This window comes from Cyrtonyx montezumae, unplaced genomic scaffold (genome assembly GCF_038088225.1).
Source record: "Cyrtonyx montezumae isolate F1298 unplaced genomic scaffold, pur_monq_1.0 scaffold_14, whole genome shotgun sequence".
NCBI classification, from domain to species: domain Eukaryota; kingdom Metazoa; phylum Chordata; class Aves; order Galliformes; family Odontophoridae; genus Cyrtonyx; species Cyrtonyx montezumae.
Window position 1 is genome coordinate 9,260,476 of NW_027071870.1, and position 19,745 is coordinate 9,280,220.

A 19,745-nucleotide genomic window follows, 5' to 3' on the forward strand; every position below is an offset into this window, starting at 1 on the left:
CGGAGCGAGGTCTCCGGGACGTGACTCATAATGAACGCACACAGAGGGAGGAGGAAAAATAAAATAAAAATAAATAAATAAAAGACACACCCTCCTCCGAGCCGGACCGACATAATGACCCCCCTCCCTTCCCCTCCGGAGCCGGGGTGGGGGGGGAAGCCGGCCGCTCGGCAGGGAAAGTTGAAAGAAAAGGCAAATCCGGGGGAGCGGCCGCGGTGCTCCCGAGGCGGCTGCGGCCCCGCAGAGCCGCCCCTCACCTGGATGTAGTTGTTTTCGCAGTAGTCGGCGACCCGAGTGAGGTTCTGGTAGCTCTCGAGCAGAGCCCGCTTGCCAGAAGGGATTTCCTCCTCTAGTAACATCTGCAACTCTGCCATTTTCCACCCCTCCGCATCGCTTCCTCTTGCATTAAAGAGACAGCAGCGGCGCCGGGCTCGCAACCCGCCTGGTATTGTGGGATTCCTCCTCGCCTCGCTTTCGTGAGCACTCGCTTTCCCCACCCATCCTTTCCTCACCGAGGGAAAAAAAAAAAAAAAAAAAAAGAAAAAAAGACAGAAAAAATCCCGCCCGCTCCGCAGAGCATGCCGGGAGCTGTAGGCGCAGCAGCTGTAGGATGCGCATGCGCAGGGCGCGGTAGCTCAACGCTCAGCGCCGCCCGGCGGGGACATGGCGGCCGTCGGGGTTTGCGTTGCCTGTGCTCTGTTCTGTGTCACTGCTTGTATCCCTGCCCAGCGGCAATAAAAGCCCCAGACTCGCTCGTGCTGCCCTGAGGCAGCGTCGGCTCCTCAGCAGGAGTTCAGAAAAAACTCTTAAGATCATCTAGTCTAACCATCAACTCATCCTCGCTGCACTATGTCCCTCAGTGCTGTATCTACCCTTTTTTCTTGGGCAGTGACCCCACCACCTCCCTGGGCAGCTTGTCCGTGTGCCTCAGCACTCCTTTTTCCTAATATCCAATCTGAAACTCCCCTGGTGCAACTTGAGGACGTTCCCTGCCATCCTATTGCTGCTACCTGGGAGAAGAGTCCAACTACCACCTCCCTGCAGCCACCTTTAAGTAAGATATACAGAGAAGGAAGGTCTCCCCTGAGCCTCCTCCAGATTGAACAGTCCCAGTTCCTTCATCTGCTCCCCGTAAGCCTTGTGCTCCAGACCTATCACCAGCTTTGTTGCTCTCCTCTGGGCGCACTCCAGGGCTTCAGTGTCTTTCTTGTAGTGAGAGGCCCGAAACTGAACACAGTACTGAAGATGTGGCCTCACCAGAGCTGATGAATCCCTGCTTCTGCTGGCTACACTATTTCTTGTACAAGCCAGAATGCCATTAGCCTTAGTCACCTGGGCACACTGCTAGCTCATGTTCAGCTGAGTATTGTCCAGCACTCCCACATCTTTTTCCTCCGCACAACTCTCAAGCCCTAAGCCTGGAGCATTTCACATGGTTGCTGTGACCAAAGTACAGGACTTGGCATTTGGACTTATTGAACTTCATTGCATTTACTTCAGCCCATCATTATTATTATATTTAGCAACTGAAGGAACTGGGGCTTTTTAGTCTAGAAAGAGGTGGCTGAGGGTAGACCTTATTGCTCTCTTCAAATACCTGAAAAGTGATTGCACTGAGTGTGGGGTTGGTCTCTTCTCAATGGTGACAGGTGATAGAACAAGGGGAGATGGCCTCAAGTTGTGCCAGGGTAGATTTAGGTTGGGTATAAGGAAAAACTTTACAGAAAGGGCTGTTAAGCACTGGAACAGGGTCCCCATGGGAGGCATTTGAGTCAGCATCCCTGAACGTGTTTAAAATCCATTTGGGTGTGGTGCTCAGGGGGACATGATTTAGCAGTGGGTTGTTAAGGTGGTATGGTCAGGTTGCAGTTGGACTTGATGTTCTTGAAGGTCTTATATGATCCTGCAAGATTCCACCTCCTGTCAGGTTAGAACAAGAAATTTGTAAAATAACAACAATCAGTGGATAAAACAATAGGAACAACTGAGTTAGAAGATATTTAGTACTGTGCAGAGGCCCTGAACAGCTGAGCATCCTGCAAGAGAGGGAGAAAGACTGAATTTGAGCTGTGTAGATCCTTTCAAAGGGCTGTCCAGAATAGCAACTGACAATTAACTATTACCAGTTTGTAATATATAAGAACTTTCTTTCTTCAAATATTTATTTGAGGTAAGTAAGTTGGCTGTTCTGAAAGTAATGCCTCCTATTTCACTATATTGGCCCACAATGTCAGAAGTGGATGTTGTTGGTATGGAAGCAGAGGTTGAACCTTCCCCACCGATATCCTATTTGCCATGGCAGCAGAGAATCAGTCTGACAAAATGGTATCTGGCATGGAAGTGCAGATGAAACAAAACAAAGGTGTGTCACTGAATTCCTCCATGTGGAAGGGAGACCAAACAGTGGATGTGAGCACAGTGAGGTGGTGAGTGATGCATTTCAGCAGTGGTGACAGTGGGTCACCTCAGCTGGTACAGATTTTTGAGAGCATGGTATGCTCTTGTTTTGCTGGCAACAATGCATAGCTAACGGTGATGACCACAGTTTTTTGTAGCTGATAATCTATCAAAGTGTTATGTGCTCATTGTATTTGTTGTAGTTTCCATGGAAATAAATAGAAGGAATTACTTTCAGAGCTACCTATGTACATCATTCCTGACACTCTCTTACCTCGGCTATTACTGTTCAGGACCTTCTCTGGTTGATCATACCAGACAAGAAACCAATAACAGCAGGTGGTTTCTATGTGGGGATGGCTGAGCCTGTCTTTCCAGTGAGTAACGAGGAGAAGCTGTTTCCAGGGACTATTACTCATCCCTTGGCTGTGCGTTTTGTCCACACAAAAGCAACTGCTGTCAGTCCATGTGCTTTATTGGTTGTCCCACAGAAGTGAAATGTCAACACATCTCAGAAAAATAGTTTGAAATACATTAAGTGCAGAGAGCCTCATCTGTCTCCACAATTGTATGATACCTCACATGACCACTGGAGTCCATCTCATGTTTTCAGCACTGAAACTGCCCTGGTCTGGGCCACGCTGATGGTTTCTCCAAGTGAGGGTGGAGGGAGGAGAGCCACTTCTGCCTCCCTCCAAGGTCAGCAGAGTACAGCAGCTCATTTGGAGCTATGGAACTGAGGGTGAATGGCAGAGGGCCCAAGGAAGACCACTAGGTCTGGGAGGGGCCTTGCAGCTCCCTGTCTGGGAACAGAAAGGTGCTTAGATGTTTGAGTTCCCTCTAGGGCAGTGGAGGGGGAAGCTGGTGTACTCACAGCACTTGCTATGTGACAGGGATTAATCTGTACTGCTATCTTCAGATGGCTAATTCATTTGGCAGCTTAGTAAAATTGTTTCCAAAGCAGTTTAAATAACTCTCTTTTGGACAGCATGTAATTTCCAATAAAAATATTTTATTTTTGGTTCCAAGTGCCCTTTTAATGTAAAATAATTTAATTTGATCCGCAACAGCATTGAGATATAGACAAGCTTTAAATAGTTCCTAGGGTAAGTCTGATCAGAAACCATTCTGGGCATCAACTTCTCCAGTGATCATGATACAAAGACAAATTTGATTTCTCTATTCAGTCAGGTTTCAAATTGCTGAGCACCCATTGGCTTGGATGAGCCCCTAATTGCCTACAGATCACACACTGACTTCACTGGAGTTGTTAACATCCTCAATTAGCACAAGTGTTGTCAGCTCTTCTTAAAATGTTATTGCTGCCCCTGAAACAAGAAATGGCAGACACACAGGACATTGTGCGTTGCCTTTTTTTCGGTATAGAAAACTCAGCAGTGTGTGTTTTGTTAAGCACATTCTGCTTCACTTCAGCAGACAGCCAAGCCCTGCAAGCACACACGGAGCAGCAGCTGAGCAGGGAAGCGCTGGCTGCCAGGCAACGCGCCCACCTCAAACAGTTGAACAGAGGCTGGAGGGGGCTCAAACGCATCTCCACCCCAAACCGTTGAGCAAACCAAACCACGGTGTGCCTCCAGCTGCGCTCTTTGTAGACTCCATCAGAGAGCGCCACCTCGTGCCACCTCCTGCGACACAGGTCCTCCCTGGCACAGGCGGGGTTAGCCCGGTGGGGGGTGGACCTGATGCAGGCACTGGGAATCTTTGTGCAGTCGGGCTCAGCTTTTCAGGTCAGCAGCCTTAATTGCTATTGCCCCTGATGGTCCTTCTTGCTTTCGAAGTCCCTGCAGGGTGACCCGAAGGTCTTAGCACTGTGTTCCTCGTGTCTGAGATTCTCGGAGTGTTTGTTGACTCAGATACAACAGACACAGGCTGGGTCCATGAAGATGTGTGGTGCATACCAGAAGTGATTTCCAAGCATCTAAAAGCATGGGGCCATTTGGGTGGCTAGGCTATTTGCTGAATCCAGCAGAACCAACGCTGATCCAGAGCCAATAAAACTTTGGACTTGAGCTGACCCTTTCTGAAGAAACTAATGTATGTCTGAACTCCATTCACTGGGTTGTCCCCTAGAAATGGTCTTATTTTTCGTTGTGTTTTAATTATTACACTTGTCCATTGCCCCAGACAGTAAACCATTTATTGGAAAGAAATGTTAACTAAATTAAGCTACATGCAAGTCTGTAAGCAAAGCTGGGGGTGAAACTTATGTTTTCCTGGCTAAGGAGTCTGGCTGATAAAGAAAGGAATGCAATGATGCTCTGCAAGCTCCACCCAAATGACCACCTAAATGAAATCCCGTTATAAGTAAAATGCACTTACACATCTCTCAATATCTCAGCTGTTTGAGATTTGCTCCCCCCTCAGTGGGACTGGCTCATTTCCAGGGGCATTTCTGAGATGTAGCCCATTTTTGACAAAGAAAAAAAAAGTAACTATAAACACACCCATTCAGAATAGCATCAAAGTAGTAGCATCAAAGGAACTTCTTCTGCACTGTAATTTGTGTAGCTCTGCAGCTCTCTGTTCCATTTGCTAGGTACGTGCCTTTGTTTTTCTGTTGAGAACAGTACCCACTTTACAATAGTGTCGGCTGGAAAATAACCATTTATTTTTTGTTGATCTGTTTGCTGGATCAATTCCTGATTCAGCTGTTTAGCTGCACAAGCACTTTTGACAGTGGAAAGGGAGCTGAGAGATTTGAAGGGGCAGCTGGAAGCACAGAGGCCACGAGGTCTGTTCAGATCAGTCACATCAGCTCTTCCACCAGATGCCAAGCCTCATGTTCCTGTAAGAAGATTTTTGTCGATTACAGTAGTATCAACAGTAGGTGTACTAGTTCTGGATTCAGCTGTTCTGGGACAATCTTGCATGAATATGTAACACAATTTTTTTTACTGCGACCAAAAGGTATTTTGTTATTTTTGGTCTTTCCTATACCAAATTAGAAGTAAGCACCCAATAAGCTGCATAGCTACACTGGTTTGCCTTCCTGCCCTTTGGATCTAGCCCACCAGAGCCTAATAATTAACCATACTGATATTTCAGTTCCAAGGGTTGTCTGAATATCGTGGAGAAAAATGGGGCTGCTCCCACTTCCTGGTGGCATTTGTCAGACTCTCTGCACTCTTGTGAGCATTTCCACATGTGCTTTTTTACGAACAGCATTATAAAGATTTCTATCAGAGCCATAACAAGCAGCATGGCTCCCTCCTGCCCATTTGGGGGTTCTGGGTGCTTGGGGTAGGGCTGCACTCCCAAGCTTGGTCCAAGGCCCCTGGCACCCTCCTGCCAGTTGCTAGGCAGCCATGAGACATGTGCAGTGGAGCGCCAGCCAGGCATTGCTAGGCAGCCTGAGCCGCTGGAGAGCACAGAATTAATAAGATTCAAAATTGCTGCTTTGAGAATGCACAAGATAAGAGCAGCACAAAAATAAATAGTTCCACTGAATTTTGACATGACTTATATTTTCACTTGCAGGATTTTGTCTTCTTCCTCAACCTCATTTTTTATAAAGTGTTCTCATCTGCATCCCTACTTCATGCTTATCATTGCTTATCAGCAGTGCTCTGATGCCAATGATCCTTCCTCTGCTTTCATCCCCATAACCCTTTTCTCAATATGTCATCTCAGCTCTTCCCCTCCCATACTCTGCTGGATCCCCTGTTTCTATGGCCTCTTTCACTTTGGTTTTCATTCTTTCATCTTTCCCAGTGCAGCCTCCAGGCATTAGATTGCCACCTGACTTCGCCTTTCCATTTTCACTGCACCAACGAATTTGTCCCATGTCTTGTTTTCAGCTCCTTATATAAGCCCCCAACACTGTCATTATGCCAAGCTGCCCATATCAGGGTAGGCTTTTCTTCTTAATCCCCCAAAATGCAGTATGCCAAGGATAAGAGGGCATGCAATGCCCTAAAACCATGGGAAAAGTGAACGATCCAGACTGCTGTGACACTGCCATACCACGCAGAACCCATTTCTTTCTTCCTAGACCCAAACCAGATAATATAGATACAGTGTGACGAGTGACAAGATGATTCTTGTACCAGTAACAAATAAAGCTAAACTGTTTGGTTATAAAACCACTCTGAGGAGGGGCTGGCCACAAAGCAACCACATAAAGCAGTAGGTGGATATCTGGCTGTGATCCTTTTTACTCACAAATCTTTTTTGGCCTTCTTTTATTTAATGGCTTTGTGGGTGGTTAGTCTCAATACAAAAAGTACCAATGCAATTGCAAGGGTAAGCACTGGGTGATAGCTTTCCGAATGGACCCATGCAGGGTTGGCCCAGACGTTTGTTGGCAGGCTGGAATTTGCTGAAGGAATAGCTGTTGAAGGATGACAACACTTTAAAGAGGAAGCTTTTCTTTGATATGTACATAGCCGATAAAACTCCCTGAGAAAGGTTTCTCACTCTGCGTAAAGCTTCTCACTGAAACCAGAGAGAGACTGTGCCCAGAAAAAGTAATACTCTGGCAATTAGCAGTGATATATAAGGGAATGTAGACTTGCAGAGGAAAGTAAACCACATCTCTGACTTGAAAGCAGGCACTGGGAGATTGATGCTTCATGTCAGCAGTGTCTTCGACTCCCATAGCAGTTTGGTGTGATCATCCCTTGTGGAAAAATAATGCAACTCAAGGTCTTGAGAAATGTTTTGAAGTCTCAAAACACCATTAGTACCTTTTCTGTTCTGTTTTGCAACACTTGATAACAGCTATTATAATAACACAAATGAAAATATTATGTAGTGTAATGAATGCATAAACCTGGAGAGCCACTCCAGGTTTGGTGGAGCCTATTTGCTCAGATATTTTTTACAGAGTGATCAGGAGTATAACTGCTTCCTTGAGATGTAGAGCCTAAGATGGCTTTGCAAACTCATGTAACACTGCATGACCTCAGGCTAGCGGTGAAACAGAGCGAATTAGCTATTTCAAGAGATACTGACTATATACAGAAGTTCATAAGTTCATAAGGTTGGAAAGGACCTATAAGATCATCTAGTCCAACCATCCTCCTATCACTATCTCTACCCAACTACTAAATTAAGTCCTTTAGCACCTCATCTAAACGCTTCTTGAACAGCGCTAGGGATGGTGCCTCAACCACCTCCCTAGGCAGGCCATTCCAGTGCCTGACCACTCTTTCAGAAAAGAAATGCTTCCTCAGGTCTAATCTAAATCTTCCCCGGCGCAACTTGTGGCCATTCCACGTGTCTCTGTTTGGTGTACCCTGGAACATTCCTAATGCCAACAGCATCCAGGTTTTTCTATTGTTGTCGTTTCCTAGTCTTGCATGATCCTAGGTGATGGAGAGTTGACCATTGCAATGCCATCAGCTAGTTATCATCGTATGCACTCAAAATTGATTAGTTCACTGTCATGGCTATATCTAATTGCAACCTTCAGCCTAATTTATTTCCTGTCTTCATTGCTAATTTTCTGGATGTTAATTGGATGGGTAAAACACAGAATGCAGTAAACATCTGTGTTTCAGTTCTCATTGTCTCAGAGCTAACATTTGATCAGTCTGTATGAATTCCTGATTTTTGTATCCATTTAAAATATTTACTTGATGTCCATTTTTATACCACAGAAAAGAAATCAAAGACTCTTCAAAAGGTTCTTAGCATAATGCAAAGCCTTAAAAGAATGTATTGGTGCAAAGGCAGTTTAATTGCACAATTGCGTAGTATTTGAGGAAATTTGAGCATGGACAAGAATTACTTTTATATACTTTCTATTGAAAAGACTGGTGTTTTTCTAAGGCCTATGGGTTTTCTGATGCAGATTAAAAGCATTCACGTTCTGTACTGATTAATTGGTATGCCTCTTTTGCATTTAAATATATACTTCATTGAATTGCAGCTTTCCATCACAAAGCAGAAAAGAAAAAATAATTAAATGATAACATCATGCTAGTGCAGAAAGAGTGTTATTTTCCCAACAAAAACAAACATTTGACAGCAATTCTGCAGTGATAGTATTTCTCCACACAATAGTTGGATGGCAAAATAAGTCACAGTATAATAGCACTTTTTCAGTAAGTAAAAACACATTACAGCCATTGGATCTGTTCCAGGTCCCAGTGAAACAGTAAAGCTTCAACTGGAAGTAATATTGAGTCTGCAGGGTTCAGTGGTGTTTGAAAAGGGTATCTTCAATAGCCATTGAAGCCAAAAGTAATGGGAATGGATGCAGAGCAACCCTTGGATGCACTTGTCTACTGGAAAATCATTTCCACACTAAGATAACACTGATATCCTCCTTGATATTGTCCTAGTCATAGTCCAAACACAGACTGTGTAGATAATGAGGATAAAAAGTCATTACACATAGACTGAGGCTATTCTCTGCTGGGAGCATTTAAAAATAAATCAGGCCATTTACTGCATTCCAATGGAATGTAACAAGTAAACACTGTTCAGAATAAGTATTTTTTTTCTTGTTATGTTTCATTATGTAACAGGAACAATCTTTTGTACCTATGAGGTTGATTATATGTCTCAAACCTAGTTTAGCTATTAATCAATCTCTGCAACCTCTTACTGTTTCCTGAAGCATAATGCAGTAAAAACTGTCCTTTAATTATCACTAGTGAAAGTTACCTCCAGTGAAAGTGAATATGTGCCACTGGAAAATGACTTGGTTCAGAGGGCAGCAAATGCAAATATGAACTATCTTTATGATGCAGAGGCACAATTAGAAGCAAATATGTAAATTACTAATGGCAGGTTCCTGCTATGCTCAACACTTTGGTGTCAACATTAGCTATGAAGGTTTCAATTTATTTGAGCATAACCATAATAATTCCACAGTATTTATCTGACCAGTGTACTTCTTGCACGGTTGGGGACTTTTAAACACTGTCATGTAATAAATATATATACATACAATACTAAAAATGCTTCTAACATTATTTAAAAGAATTTGGAGTACAGAGTGGATTAATTAGGCTTGCCATAACTCCTCATTAAATAACGAAACTGTCTGACCCTTCACCCTATATCTGACGTGTTCATATTTCTTAAAATTTCTTTGGGGTATAAGGTGGAACTTATATAGGATTTACATCATTGGAAGAGATCTGATAACAAATTATATTTATTTATAAACAAGGAAATAATGGCTACATTCATTCAGTCTACTCTAACTACAAAAGAGATCAAGATGCTGCTTTAAATGGAAGATGTAGTATATTGTAATGTATGTCAAATCTGTTGTTAAGCATCTCCTTGTAATGCTTTTCTTTCAGTTGCTTATACCTTTACCAGTCTTATTTTACCCCTAATAGCACACATTTCTACTTCAGGCATATTTTTTTCTTCACTGAATTTGTGGGAAGGAATCATTGAGAAATGCAGTCTGTTTAACCCATTACAAATATTTCAGATGAGAAATTAAAGCACCGGCGGCATTTATTTTGGACGAGGACTCTGAAATTTGGCAGAAGGTAATTTCAGGGATATGGCTCTTGTTCCTTCTGAAAAAAACTGACAACATTTGGTTAATTTCTAAGTGTCTAAAACCACGTCGTGCATATTTTCTGTAGAGTTTTTAGAGTTACTATACATCTACTGAGGAACTGGTCTGCACTGGTGTTATTTCACTGTGCACTAAAAGGGCCAAGGGATTTTCTCTGCATTTATTCTTGTTGAACATACATCACTGTAAAATAGAGGGATTATATCCCCTGTCAGTGGATATATATGTAATATAATATATTAAAAGAATTAGAAGCATTGATAAAATGTACTGCATATTCATATTATATGTATATATTACCAATTATTCCTGCTATGTAGTGGTAATTTGCTGCAGATCTAAGAGCCAAATCCTGTTGCTGGTTTTAATGCTGACCGCATACTGAAGCCTTAGCAGGCTGAAACAATATATTGACCAGTTTATTATCCTGTGGGCACATCCTTGCATGACCATGATCCTACAGTCTCGTAGGAAAGTTGTTGTCTGGCTGCGTATCATACACGCTAATAAAGGGGGCAAGTCTTTGTCAGTGAAATTTGTTGAAACAGGCTCTTTTGAAAACTCCTTTGGTTTCCAGGGAAAGAAAAAAATATGTTGTCAGAAATAATTTGGTTGAATATCTTCTCCTAAGTGGCTAATATACATAATTTTTTATTTTCTTTATTGTGTGGCTTGAAAAGTTGCTTATCTCACTTCAAATAAAATAATTCAGCATTCAAGTGCTCTTGTGTTCTGTGTTAGGGAGACAGCAGCAAATTTGACATACAGTACCTCATCCAAAAACTTTATTGCTTCATAACTGAAAAAGCCCCATTTCTGTTAACTCTTTTAATGCTATTTATAGTAGCCTCACACTAATAGATTGTTAGAACAATAAAGTTGCTATAATGTGATTTCTCATTACAGTTCTATGATAGATATAACTCACATCAACCTGTAACAGGAGCCTACAGCTTAATTCATTCTGCTGCTTTGGTTCAGCTGGGAGCCAGCTAGTGTTGGCTGAAATAGCAATGAGTCAGTCACAAGCCTGCTACCTTCTAGCGTGACCACTGCTGTTATGGCCACATGGCACACTGGGATTAAGCAACTAATTCCTGCCTTGGCCCATGGCAGATAATGGCATTTTGTAGACCAGAATATCTCCTATTTTATCCCCTAGGCAGTATTACTAAGAATTCAGCAATGACTGAAAAAATCATATATGTTATACACATCAGTAGAATATGTTGCTTTCTAAACTTCGTAATTTTAAATGTCTCTACTGAAAGTGGCCTGGAGCTTCCAATACAAAAGTTGTCAGACATTTCTGCAGCCCCAAGGAACTGCATAACTTCTGCAATCCTAAGGGTTGTATTGCCATATGACTTTTCATGGATTTGCATACAGATGTATTTTTCTAAGGTTTGATGAAGCCACAGGAGAATATATTGATTTATAAGTGCTCAGAAATAAGGGTCACAGCAACAATCTACTGATTCACATCTAATCCATTGCTAGGGCTTATTCACACACACACAAAAAAAAAAAAAGATTCTACAAGTTATCCTGTCCTATGTAAAATCATTTTGGTGCAAGAGCTTTTAATCAAATAAAAGGTGATCTTTTGTTTCGAAGTACAGGTAGTGCACAAGCTACAAAAGATAAAATGGGCAAAAAGGCTTATGCATCATGAAGTGAGAGTTTCCTTATGCGGGGTCAAACTGAAACAATTATATTGATTTCAAGTCCATACCTTACTGTATGTTAAAAATCTCATGATGTTGGACTGGTTCTGTTTGCTCTCAAAAGCAGACCTTTCTTATCATTTATCTTCTGAATTTATGTTGGAAAACTTCAGAATAATGAAAGAGCGTGTTTTTCTCTCGGCTTATTTACTTGTTTAGGCATTATATAAATTATATAAATTATATATTTATTTACTTATTTAAGCTTTGCACTACTTGTTTTATGTAGTAGTGGCTGTAATGATTGGAAGTTAAGATTTGACAGCTGATTGGGATTGATATAATTTATATTTCTTCATTTCTGTTGGTCAATAGGAAGACGTTTCAGTCACAGCAAGGTTTACTTTGATATAAACCAGTAATCTGAAAGCTAATCTCAAATCATAAAGATAATATATGTCACTAGTTCTAGCTGCCAAGTTGGTTAGAGTTGGTTTCTTCCTTCTCAGTATTTCTGATATTTGTTTACATTACTCCATAATTAATCCAGGATAATTTTGTATTTTGCTCAACCATTTCTCAACATCACACCTGTAGAAATGATAGGACAGGGATTTGTTTTCTGTAAGACATACTGCCTCGTCTATTTTTCAGGGAGGGTCATATTATATTAATGAAATGATGTCACAGCGAGATGAAAGAATTGATCCTATCTACCTACCCAGCCCAGATGTTTAGGACACACCTGATTTCTGTGTAGGTGTGAATGGAGGAGCATATTGATGTCATATGTGCAAAACCCCAGTAAAACTGCTACATAATGCAGAAGGCTTCTGCTGGCATGGTTTTGTAGCCCAAGGTTGTCCGTTCTCACACAGAACCACAAAGACAAATCTGTAGCCAAGGTTTGCTTAGGACATTTCAACTGTTCATCAGAATCCAGTTTATTCTGGCTGAAATGAGTAGAGGCATTTCTGAGAGCAGCTCCAGAGGCAGATCAGAGAGGCAGCAACAGGCTGCTGTGGGTAAGTGGGAGATGGTGACTTCTTCAGCCACCTCAGAAGTCACTGGCAGGGAATGTGTGAATGTAGCCTGTGTTCACAGTAAAGTTTAAAAAATACATTTACTCTATTCAGATGTAATCTAGCTCTATCAATTAAATGATTAATTTGAAAATTAATCATTTTTATCTATTTTGCTTCTAACTCCTGGCCTGTGAGGAATTCAGTTTCATGACAGAGTGAGTTGACGCTCTTCTCCTAATGCTGTTCTGCTCTTTTGAATAGTGTCTGACCTGTGAGCGGATCTGATAAACAAAGACATTTCAGGCACACATGGTGTGCATTTTAAAGAGCTTCAGCATGCAAACATACTGCTCTGAATATGGTGGGCTCCACAAGAAAGAGAATAATCTAAGACATGAGACACATGCAGACCAAAAGAAGTAAGGATGGTCTGTTTGGAATGAATGAACACACACCACAGGGCTCCTTTCTAGAGCCAGCATGAGCCTTCATTTACTTTTAACACAACTGTTTTAAATAACTTTGTTTCCACAAGTTATTCCCAACCCTTTTCTATGCCTCTTTTCAATAATGTAAGATGTCCAGGACCGTTCACATCAGGACTGATCCTGCTTCTTTTTATACCCTAATTTCCCACTTAAGACATCTGAGACAATTCCATATTTCCAATATCTGAAGTTAAAAAGCCATTATTTTGTCATTTCAGCATGCATTTATTCTGTTTCCATAGCCTGTACTAATTATGCCATGGATTCTTTGTTGACACAACGCTTTAGTGATGCAGATGATACGTGCAGCAAATATGAAACGCACAATGGGTTAAAAAATATCCATTAGTCCTTCTGTGGATCCAAATCTGAGTAAAATAAGGATAAGAAATAAAACACAAGGCCAGCATTCCTGACAACCCAAGGCTTTACTTTGTAAACACACACAGGACTTTATTGTATTATTGTGACATCAGTGAGATGCTCTGATTGTGAGCTGCAGCATGTGCACAATCCTTAGTTAGCTTAGCAACTGTTTTGTCTTCAAAAGACTCAGAATTGAGCTGTGTTTACAGTGGTTAAGAATTTATATTGAAAATGGCCTCTCATTCCTTAATCAGCCCACCACACTGTTTTGCATTTGCTTACAGAGAAGATAGAGGTAGCTATGGTGGGAGCAGGGAGCAGACTTGTGCCCATTGCCACATGAGCCACAGCACAGCCCAGCTAATTTGAGGAGGAATGGGATCTTTATCTCTTCCTTTGATCTGTTCAACACACTGCTTATAACAACAGCTAATATTTCACTGATTAATTCAGCATGCATCACCACTATTTTATATTTTATGGATGTACAGCCATGTATATAGCTGATCTTTGCACTGTTTCCTCTACTATAAAACAGAAATGCATTTATATATTTTATCCAAACACTGAAATATTTATAAACCTTTTTGAAAAAGAAAATTGGTGCATAGTGTCAAGAGTACATTTATCACTATATAGAAATACAGACTTTGGGATAAACAACCCTACTAATCAAAAGCTTTTCTTCTTTTTAAATGTAAATATGTGTATATAAGTAATTATATTCTAAGTTTTAATTTTTAATCTGGAAAAATTCCTGAGCTGACATTTCATAGAGGTAGCAAAGTAAAAGACTTTTTTGGATAATGCAGATAAAATTCTAGAAGTACTGTCATGCAAAGGATTGAAAAAGCATACTGGAAGTTACTCTTAGAAATGGTATAGATAAATAGGTGAAAAAAAAACAAAAGCAACTCTTTCCTGCAAAAAGTTATAAACAGGACTGAACTGCTTATAATTCAAGATTTGCCACTGACAGACATTTATTTGAAGGGTTATGCAAGTAAAAGGTAACCTGAAAAGAAATTTGTAGCTTTGTTTTAAAAGAAGTTCAGAAACCCAGAGCTCATCCCATCTGCAGGATATCAAACAGACATGAAACAATAAAACACCAGGAGAGAGAACAGAGCAACAAAACCAGATCTTTAATAACAGTATTAAAAACAATTTTTGGCTTATAGTAAAGGGAGAACAGAGAAGATTTAGTTATCTGCAGGTTCTAAATTTAGATATACTTAAATCAGCATGTCCAGATTAGTCACATCCAAGAGTTTTAGAAGAGCCAGCAAAGAGCATTGCAAACTGTTAATATTAATTCTCAGGCAGTTTTCAAGTACTGGAGAAATTCCGGAGTGCGTAAAGAAAGCAAAGGTTGCACCGCCATCTTGAAAAAAGATTAATAGCTACTGTAGTCCTATCAGCAAGACAATGACCAATAGGAGATTTCATTAAGGAAGAATTAATGAAGGCTTACTTAATAATGCAAATAAATAGGAATGGACTGGGAAGTACACATACAGTCAGGATAACTCAATGCCCTTTCTGTGAGAATACATCTAATAGATAAATTTGTCTGTCTGTCTATCTATCTAACTACCTATCTATTTGCCCACCAACCTATCTATCTATGTTTATCTACAACACATTGTATAGCATATGTATTCAGATTTCTGTTAAAATACCTGGCTTTGCAATTAATTTTGATTGAAAACTACAGTAAAGCTCTAAAAAAAGGCCACAGTGATTAGGAGATTGAAAAAAAATATATTACAGGAACAAATTGTCATGCTAAAATAATCTGATGAGTTGTAGAAACAGGATAACAGAAAATGACTACTTACACTTCCATTAATTGGAACAAAAGCTTGAAGAGTACATGCTTCTAACATGAGTCCCCAGCTGCAAACAGGATATGAGAATTGTTGCTTATGGGCCCTTGTCCATCTCTATGGCCAAAAGAGACAATGAATTCTGGATGTAAGAATGAGAATATTGAGTCTGGAGAAGGCAATATCTCATTCTTCAATTGCTTATTTGCTATTGGTACAACTATTACTGCAGCATTGTATCTAGCAGTTGTATCTGTGATTTATGAAAGGAAGTACATAAGAATGAATTCACTAGAGTGGAAGCATCACTGAATTCCATTCTAAATAAATGAAATAAAAGGTTTGCTTACTTACTATTTGCAAAGATCCATAGCGGGATTGTTGGTGAACCTTTCATGAGAATTATAGTGAGCTGTGTAAGCCAGCATGCAAAACTACAGAAAGATTAAAAAAATTCAAGGCAGGCAAATAAATGCAATAAATAGAGCATATTTTCATCATTCTCTTTATTTTGTATGGCAAATTTGTAATACAAACATTTGTTTGCATGATGTTTTTAAGTGATCTGTATGACACTGAAGACTTGGGCTTAAGTGATTATGTAAGTGCTCTTTAGAGTGACTACATCTTTGGTTAAAGATTTATAATGGCTGCTGAGACTGCCCTCTGCCCTCTTTTAGATTACTCAGTGTGACAAACAGACGTTGACAAAACTTTTTTTCAGTCATGTGGCTGCTCAGCCTGCCACTCAGTTGGGGCTGCATGTATCTATCTACAGCAGATTGACTTGGCCATAAATATTTCTTCAAAGGCTTCCATGGATTCAATGATTTTTTTCCATATAGCTCAGTTGTCTCTGTTTTTTTAATTTATTTTTTTTTCAGAAGCCAACAGTAACAAACTTTGGAAACTATTAAGCAGACTTTTTTTTTCTCCTACTTTTTGGGAAACAAGCTGACAGCTGTCTTCACTCATTAACCTTTCTGGAATTTACAGAAGCTTAAGTGCCAAGGAAATAAAAACCCAACACCTAAGAAACTTAATTTCTTCTTTTATCCTACTTGGTAATACAATAATTTTCAGCTTAAGAATTATTTCCTCATATTGAATGGCAAAAACTGGGAGGTTCTTGTCTTGTCAATTGTAGTTCACCTGGCTCCCTCACCTCACTGAAGCAGGCAGACCTGGTTAGACCTGCTTCAGTCACCCAAAATTCTGAAGCAGAGATGACTTCTCTGTTTCAGTCAAGAAGAAGTCATTTGACAGTAAAAACTGAAACAGTTCCTGAATGTCAGATTTATTTCACAACACAGCTTCCTCCCAGATAAACTTTATTGGATAATGGCTAGTAGCAGACCTGACCTGATTTTGAAAGCGAAAAAGCCATGGTATTAAAGCTGGCTAACTGCCATCAAGTTCTGAAGAAGTCAGGTTTTTTATAGGACTCATGGGGCAAGGGAGCTGGGTGCTAATGAAGATTGAAATGAAGTGGTGTTGAGGCACCCAGTTAAACTCAGTCTGAGGGCTTGTTTGTTGGAGGACTTACTCCAGTAACTCATCCCTAATCTGTTAGATTATGTTGTTGAAACCCATTGACCAAAACCAAAATGGTATGTTTTGTGCCTGAATAAATACACAAAAACATAGGCTAGGGACAAAAAAGTACTTGACTTCAGCCCTGCTTGCCAGTTATATTACAGGTTTTGTGCACTGGTGAATATGTTTCATGAAAACATTTCAACAAGTTCATTTTTGAGACTCTAGAAAGAATAATGGCCTTCCTTTGCTAGAATTTTAAAAGAACAGGCCTAACCTAGGGATGTTATTTTTTATTTCCTTCCAGATATTGAAAGAAATATCACAAGAGCTGTCTGGCTATAAATATGCCATTGCATAACCACATTAATGTGATACAGCCACAGTATTTTGTTTGCTATTCCCACAAGGCAAATTACACAAGGATAGGCTTCTAAAACTTTAGCAGCACCAGTAGCAAGGATAAGAAGCACAAATGTCAAAACAGAAATAATATATCAGACACAGATAAATCTTCAGAATCAAATTCTACTAATTCACATTATGAAAATGTGTAGCGCTATCAACATCCCCAAATCAACCAAGCAACTCCAAATTCAAATCATTTTAAATGACAGCACAATTTAACTGCTGGTTACTATGTTATTATTATTTTTTTTTACTGAAATAAAAGATATATTAGTTCTGAGCAGTCTCTTCCTGCTGTTTATAAGAAGACACAGTTTGTCACTGCTGCAAGACGAAACTTTTGAAGCTCATTTCTTGGCTGTGCAAGGGAACTGGATTTTTTTATGTTCTTTCTGGAATATGCGAAGCCTGAACAATTCTGTTATTACTATCTGCTGGCTTCATAACAATAATAGCTTGAGGCATTAAGGAAAACTGAACTTTATTAAAAATGTCATAAGAGAAATGAATAGTAAGCTTAAGAAAAGAAGAAAGAAATTATACTTTATATATACCTGCAAAGATGTAAACTTGTAAAAGGTTTTGACTTCATAAGTACTATATAGTTAAATGCAAAGTCAAATGCTGCTAATTGTCTTTAGAAGTATGATTATATTCTACAAATGGCATTTTATGAGACAATCTGAGCTGATATTTCTCTTACTGCATCCTCTTTTTTGAAACACATGAGCCAGGGAGAGGCAGGTGGGAGAACAAAAGCATAACTCATAATATTGACTGCTGAAAGACCTGAGATACCTAAACTGAATAGTTGAAAGGGATTTAAAATTGGCTCTGTCATCTTTAACCCTTTTGATGACAAGAGCCTAATCCTTAGGCAAAGCGGACTAATGGTTTAAAATAATTCCATTATTTAATCCCTAGCTGTGAAATGAGTCGGTATTTCTAGCTGAGTTATTGAGGGATGTATCTGAACTTCACAAGAAATCTCCCACTCCCAAAGGCACTATTGCTCATCTCAAACTAGTCTTTTTTTCCCAAGGGGTTTTTCCTGAAAAACAGGGATTAGGCTAACATAAGTAGACAAACTTCAACTGCTGTTTTTATTGTATTCAAGATAGGCAAATAGCTCTTCCTCCAGAGCTGTTGATTTTTACACAAATATCTTTCATGATTTCATTAAAAATATTGTAGTAAATGTCAACTGATATATTAGCCTTTCTACTGTGAACAATGTAGAAAATTACTCCTTAGACTCCTTTGCTCTATCCTTGGACATTTTTCCAGTCCTCACAAGCATGTACATTTGAATTAGAAATTTTAATGCTAATTTAGTTCTTCGTAATTATGACTATTAGTTTTTAAATAATTCATTCACTCTCCCTGCTGGATTACATACTTCAAAAAGTAAGCTTCACTAAAATTACATGCTGTTGGGTCTGGTAGCTTACAGAACTTGCTCATAATGCATATGAGACTATCATCTACTTTCTTAAGCACCATTTAAAAATATTTCTGTGAAATACACTGCTATGATTCAGACCCCTTGAGGGAGCAATTGGCATAATTGGTTCCAGTTTCTGCTATTCACTTGCATAATGTTACTGACGCCTTTGTCCCTCAAGTAAAATGAAGGCAATCATAGAATCATAGAATATCCCAACTTGGAAAGAGACCCATAAGGACCAAGTCCAACTCCTGGCTTCAAACATCACTATCTGAAAACCAAACTATATTTCTGAGCATTATCCAAACACTCCTTGAACCCCAGCAGATTGGGACTGTGCCCACTGCCTGGGGAAGCTTGTTCCATTCCTTCTACCCTCTGGTGGAGAACCTTTTCCTATCCCCCATATGACCCTCCCCTGCACAGGTCCTTTTGCTGTCATGGTCTCTGCTGAACATGAACCAGCAGTGTGCCCAGGTCAAGAAGGCCAATGGCATCTTGGCTTTCACCAGAAATAGTGTAGCCAGCAGGAGCAGAGAGGTGATCATCCCCCCAGTACACAGCTCTCACAAGGCCACACCTTCAGTACTGTGCTCGGTTTTGGATTCCTCACTACAAGAAAGACACTGAGGCCCTGGAGTGTGTCCATAAAAGGACAGCAAAACTGGTGATGGGTCTGGAGCACAAGTCTTAGGAGGAGTGACTGAAGGAAGTGAGTCTGCTCAGTTTGGAGAAGAGGACGCTCAGGGGACACCTTCTCTATCTCTACAACTGCCTAAAAGGAGGCTGTGGCGAGGTGGAGGTTGACCTCTTCTACCAGGGAGCAGCAATAGGATGAGAGGGAACGTCCTCAAGAAGCACCAGGGGAGTTTCAGATAGGATATTAGGAAAAACTTCTCAGAATGAGTGGTGAAGCACTGGAATGGGGTGCCCAGGGAGGTGGTGGAGTCACCTTCCCTCGAGATGTTCAAGGGTAGATGCGTTACTAAGGAATGTGGTTTAAAGGGCAACACTAGTGGTAGATGGATGGTTGGACTAGATGATCTGAGACGTCTTTTCCAGCCCCACTGAT

The 19,745-nt window shown here is 40.3% G+C and overlaps 1 protein-coding gene across 12 annotated transcripts in view; it reads right to left on the minus strand.

The window, feature by feature from the left end:
- ABI1 (abl interactor 1) overlaps positions 1-529 on the minus strand; it is a 74,759-nt gene extending 74,230 nt beyond the window's left edge. For 11 of the 12 annotated variants that reach the window (XM_065731398.1, XM_065731394.1, XM_065731389.1 and 8 more), the window contains exon 1: positions 258-467. In XM_065731398.1, coding sequence (XP_065587470.1) covers positions 258-374 — 117 coding nt within the window. In that variant the 5' untranslated portion in view covers positions 375-467. Of the gene's footprint in view, positions 1-257 lie in introns of all 12 variants that reach the window. The other variant, XM_065731399.1, reaches the window with a different exon arrangement.
- Positions 530-19,745: the final 19,216 nt, after the last annotated feature.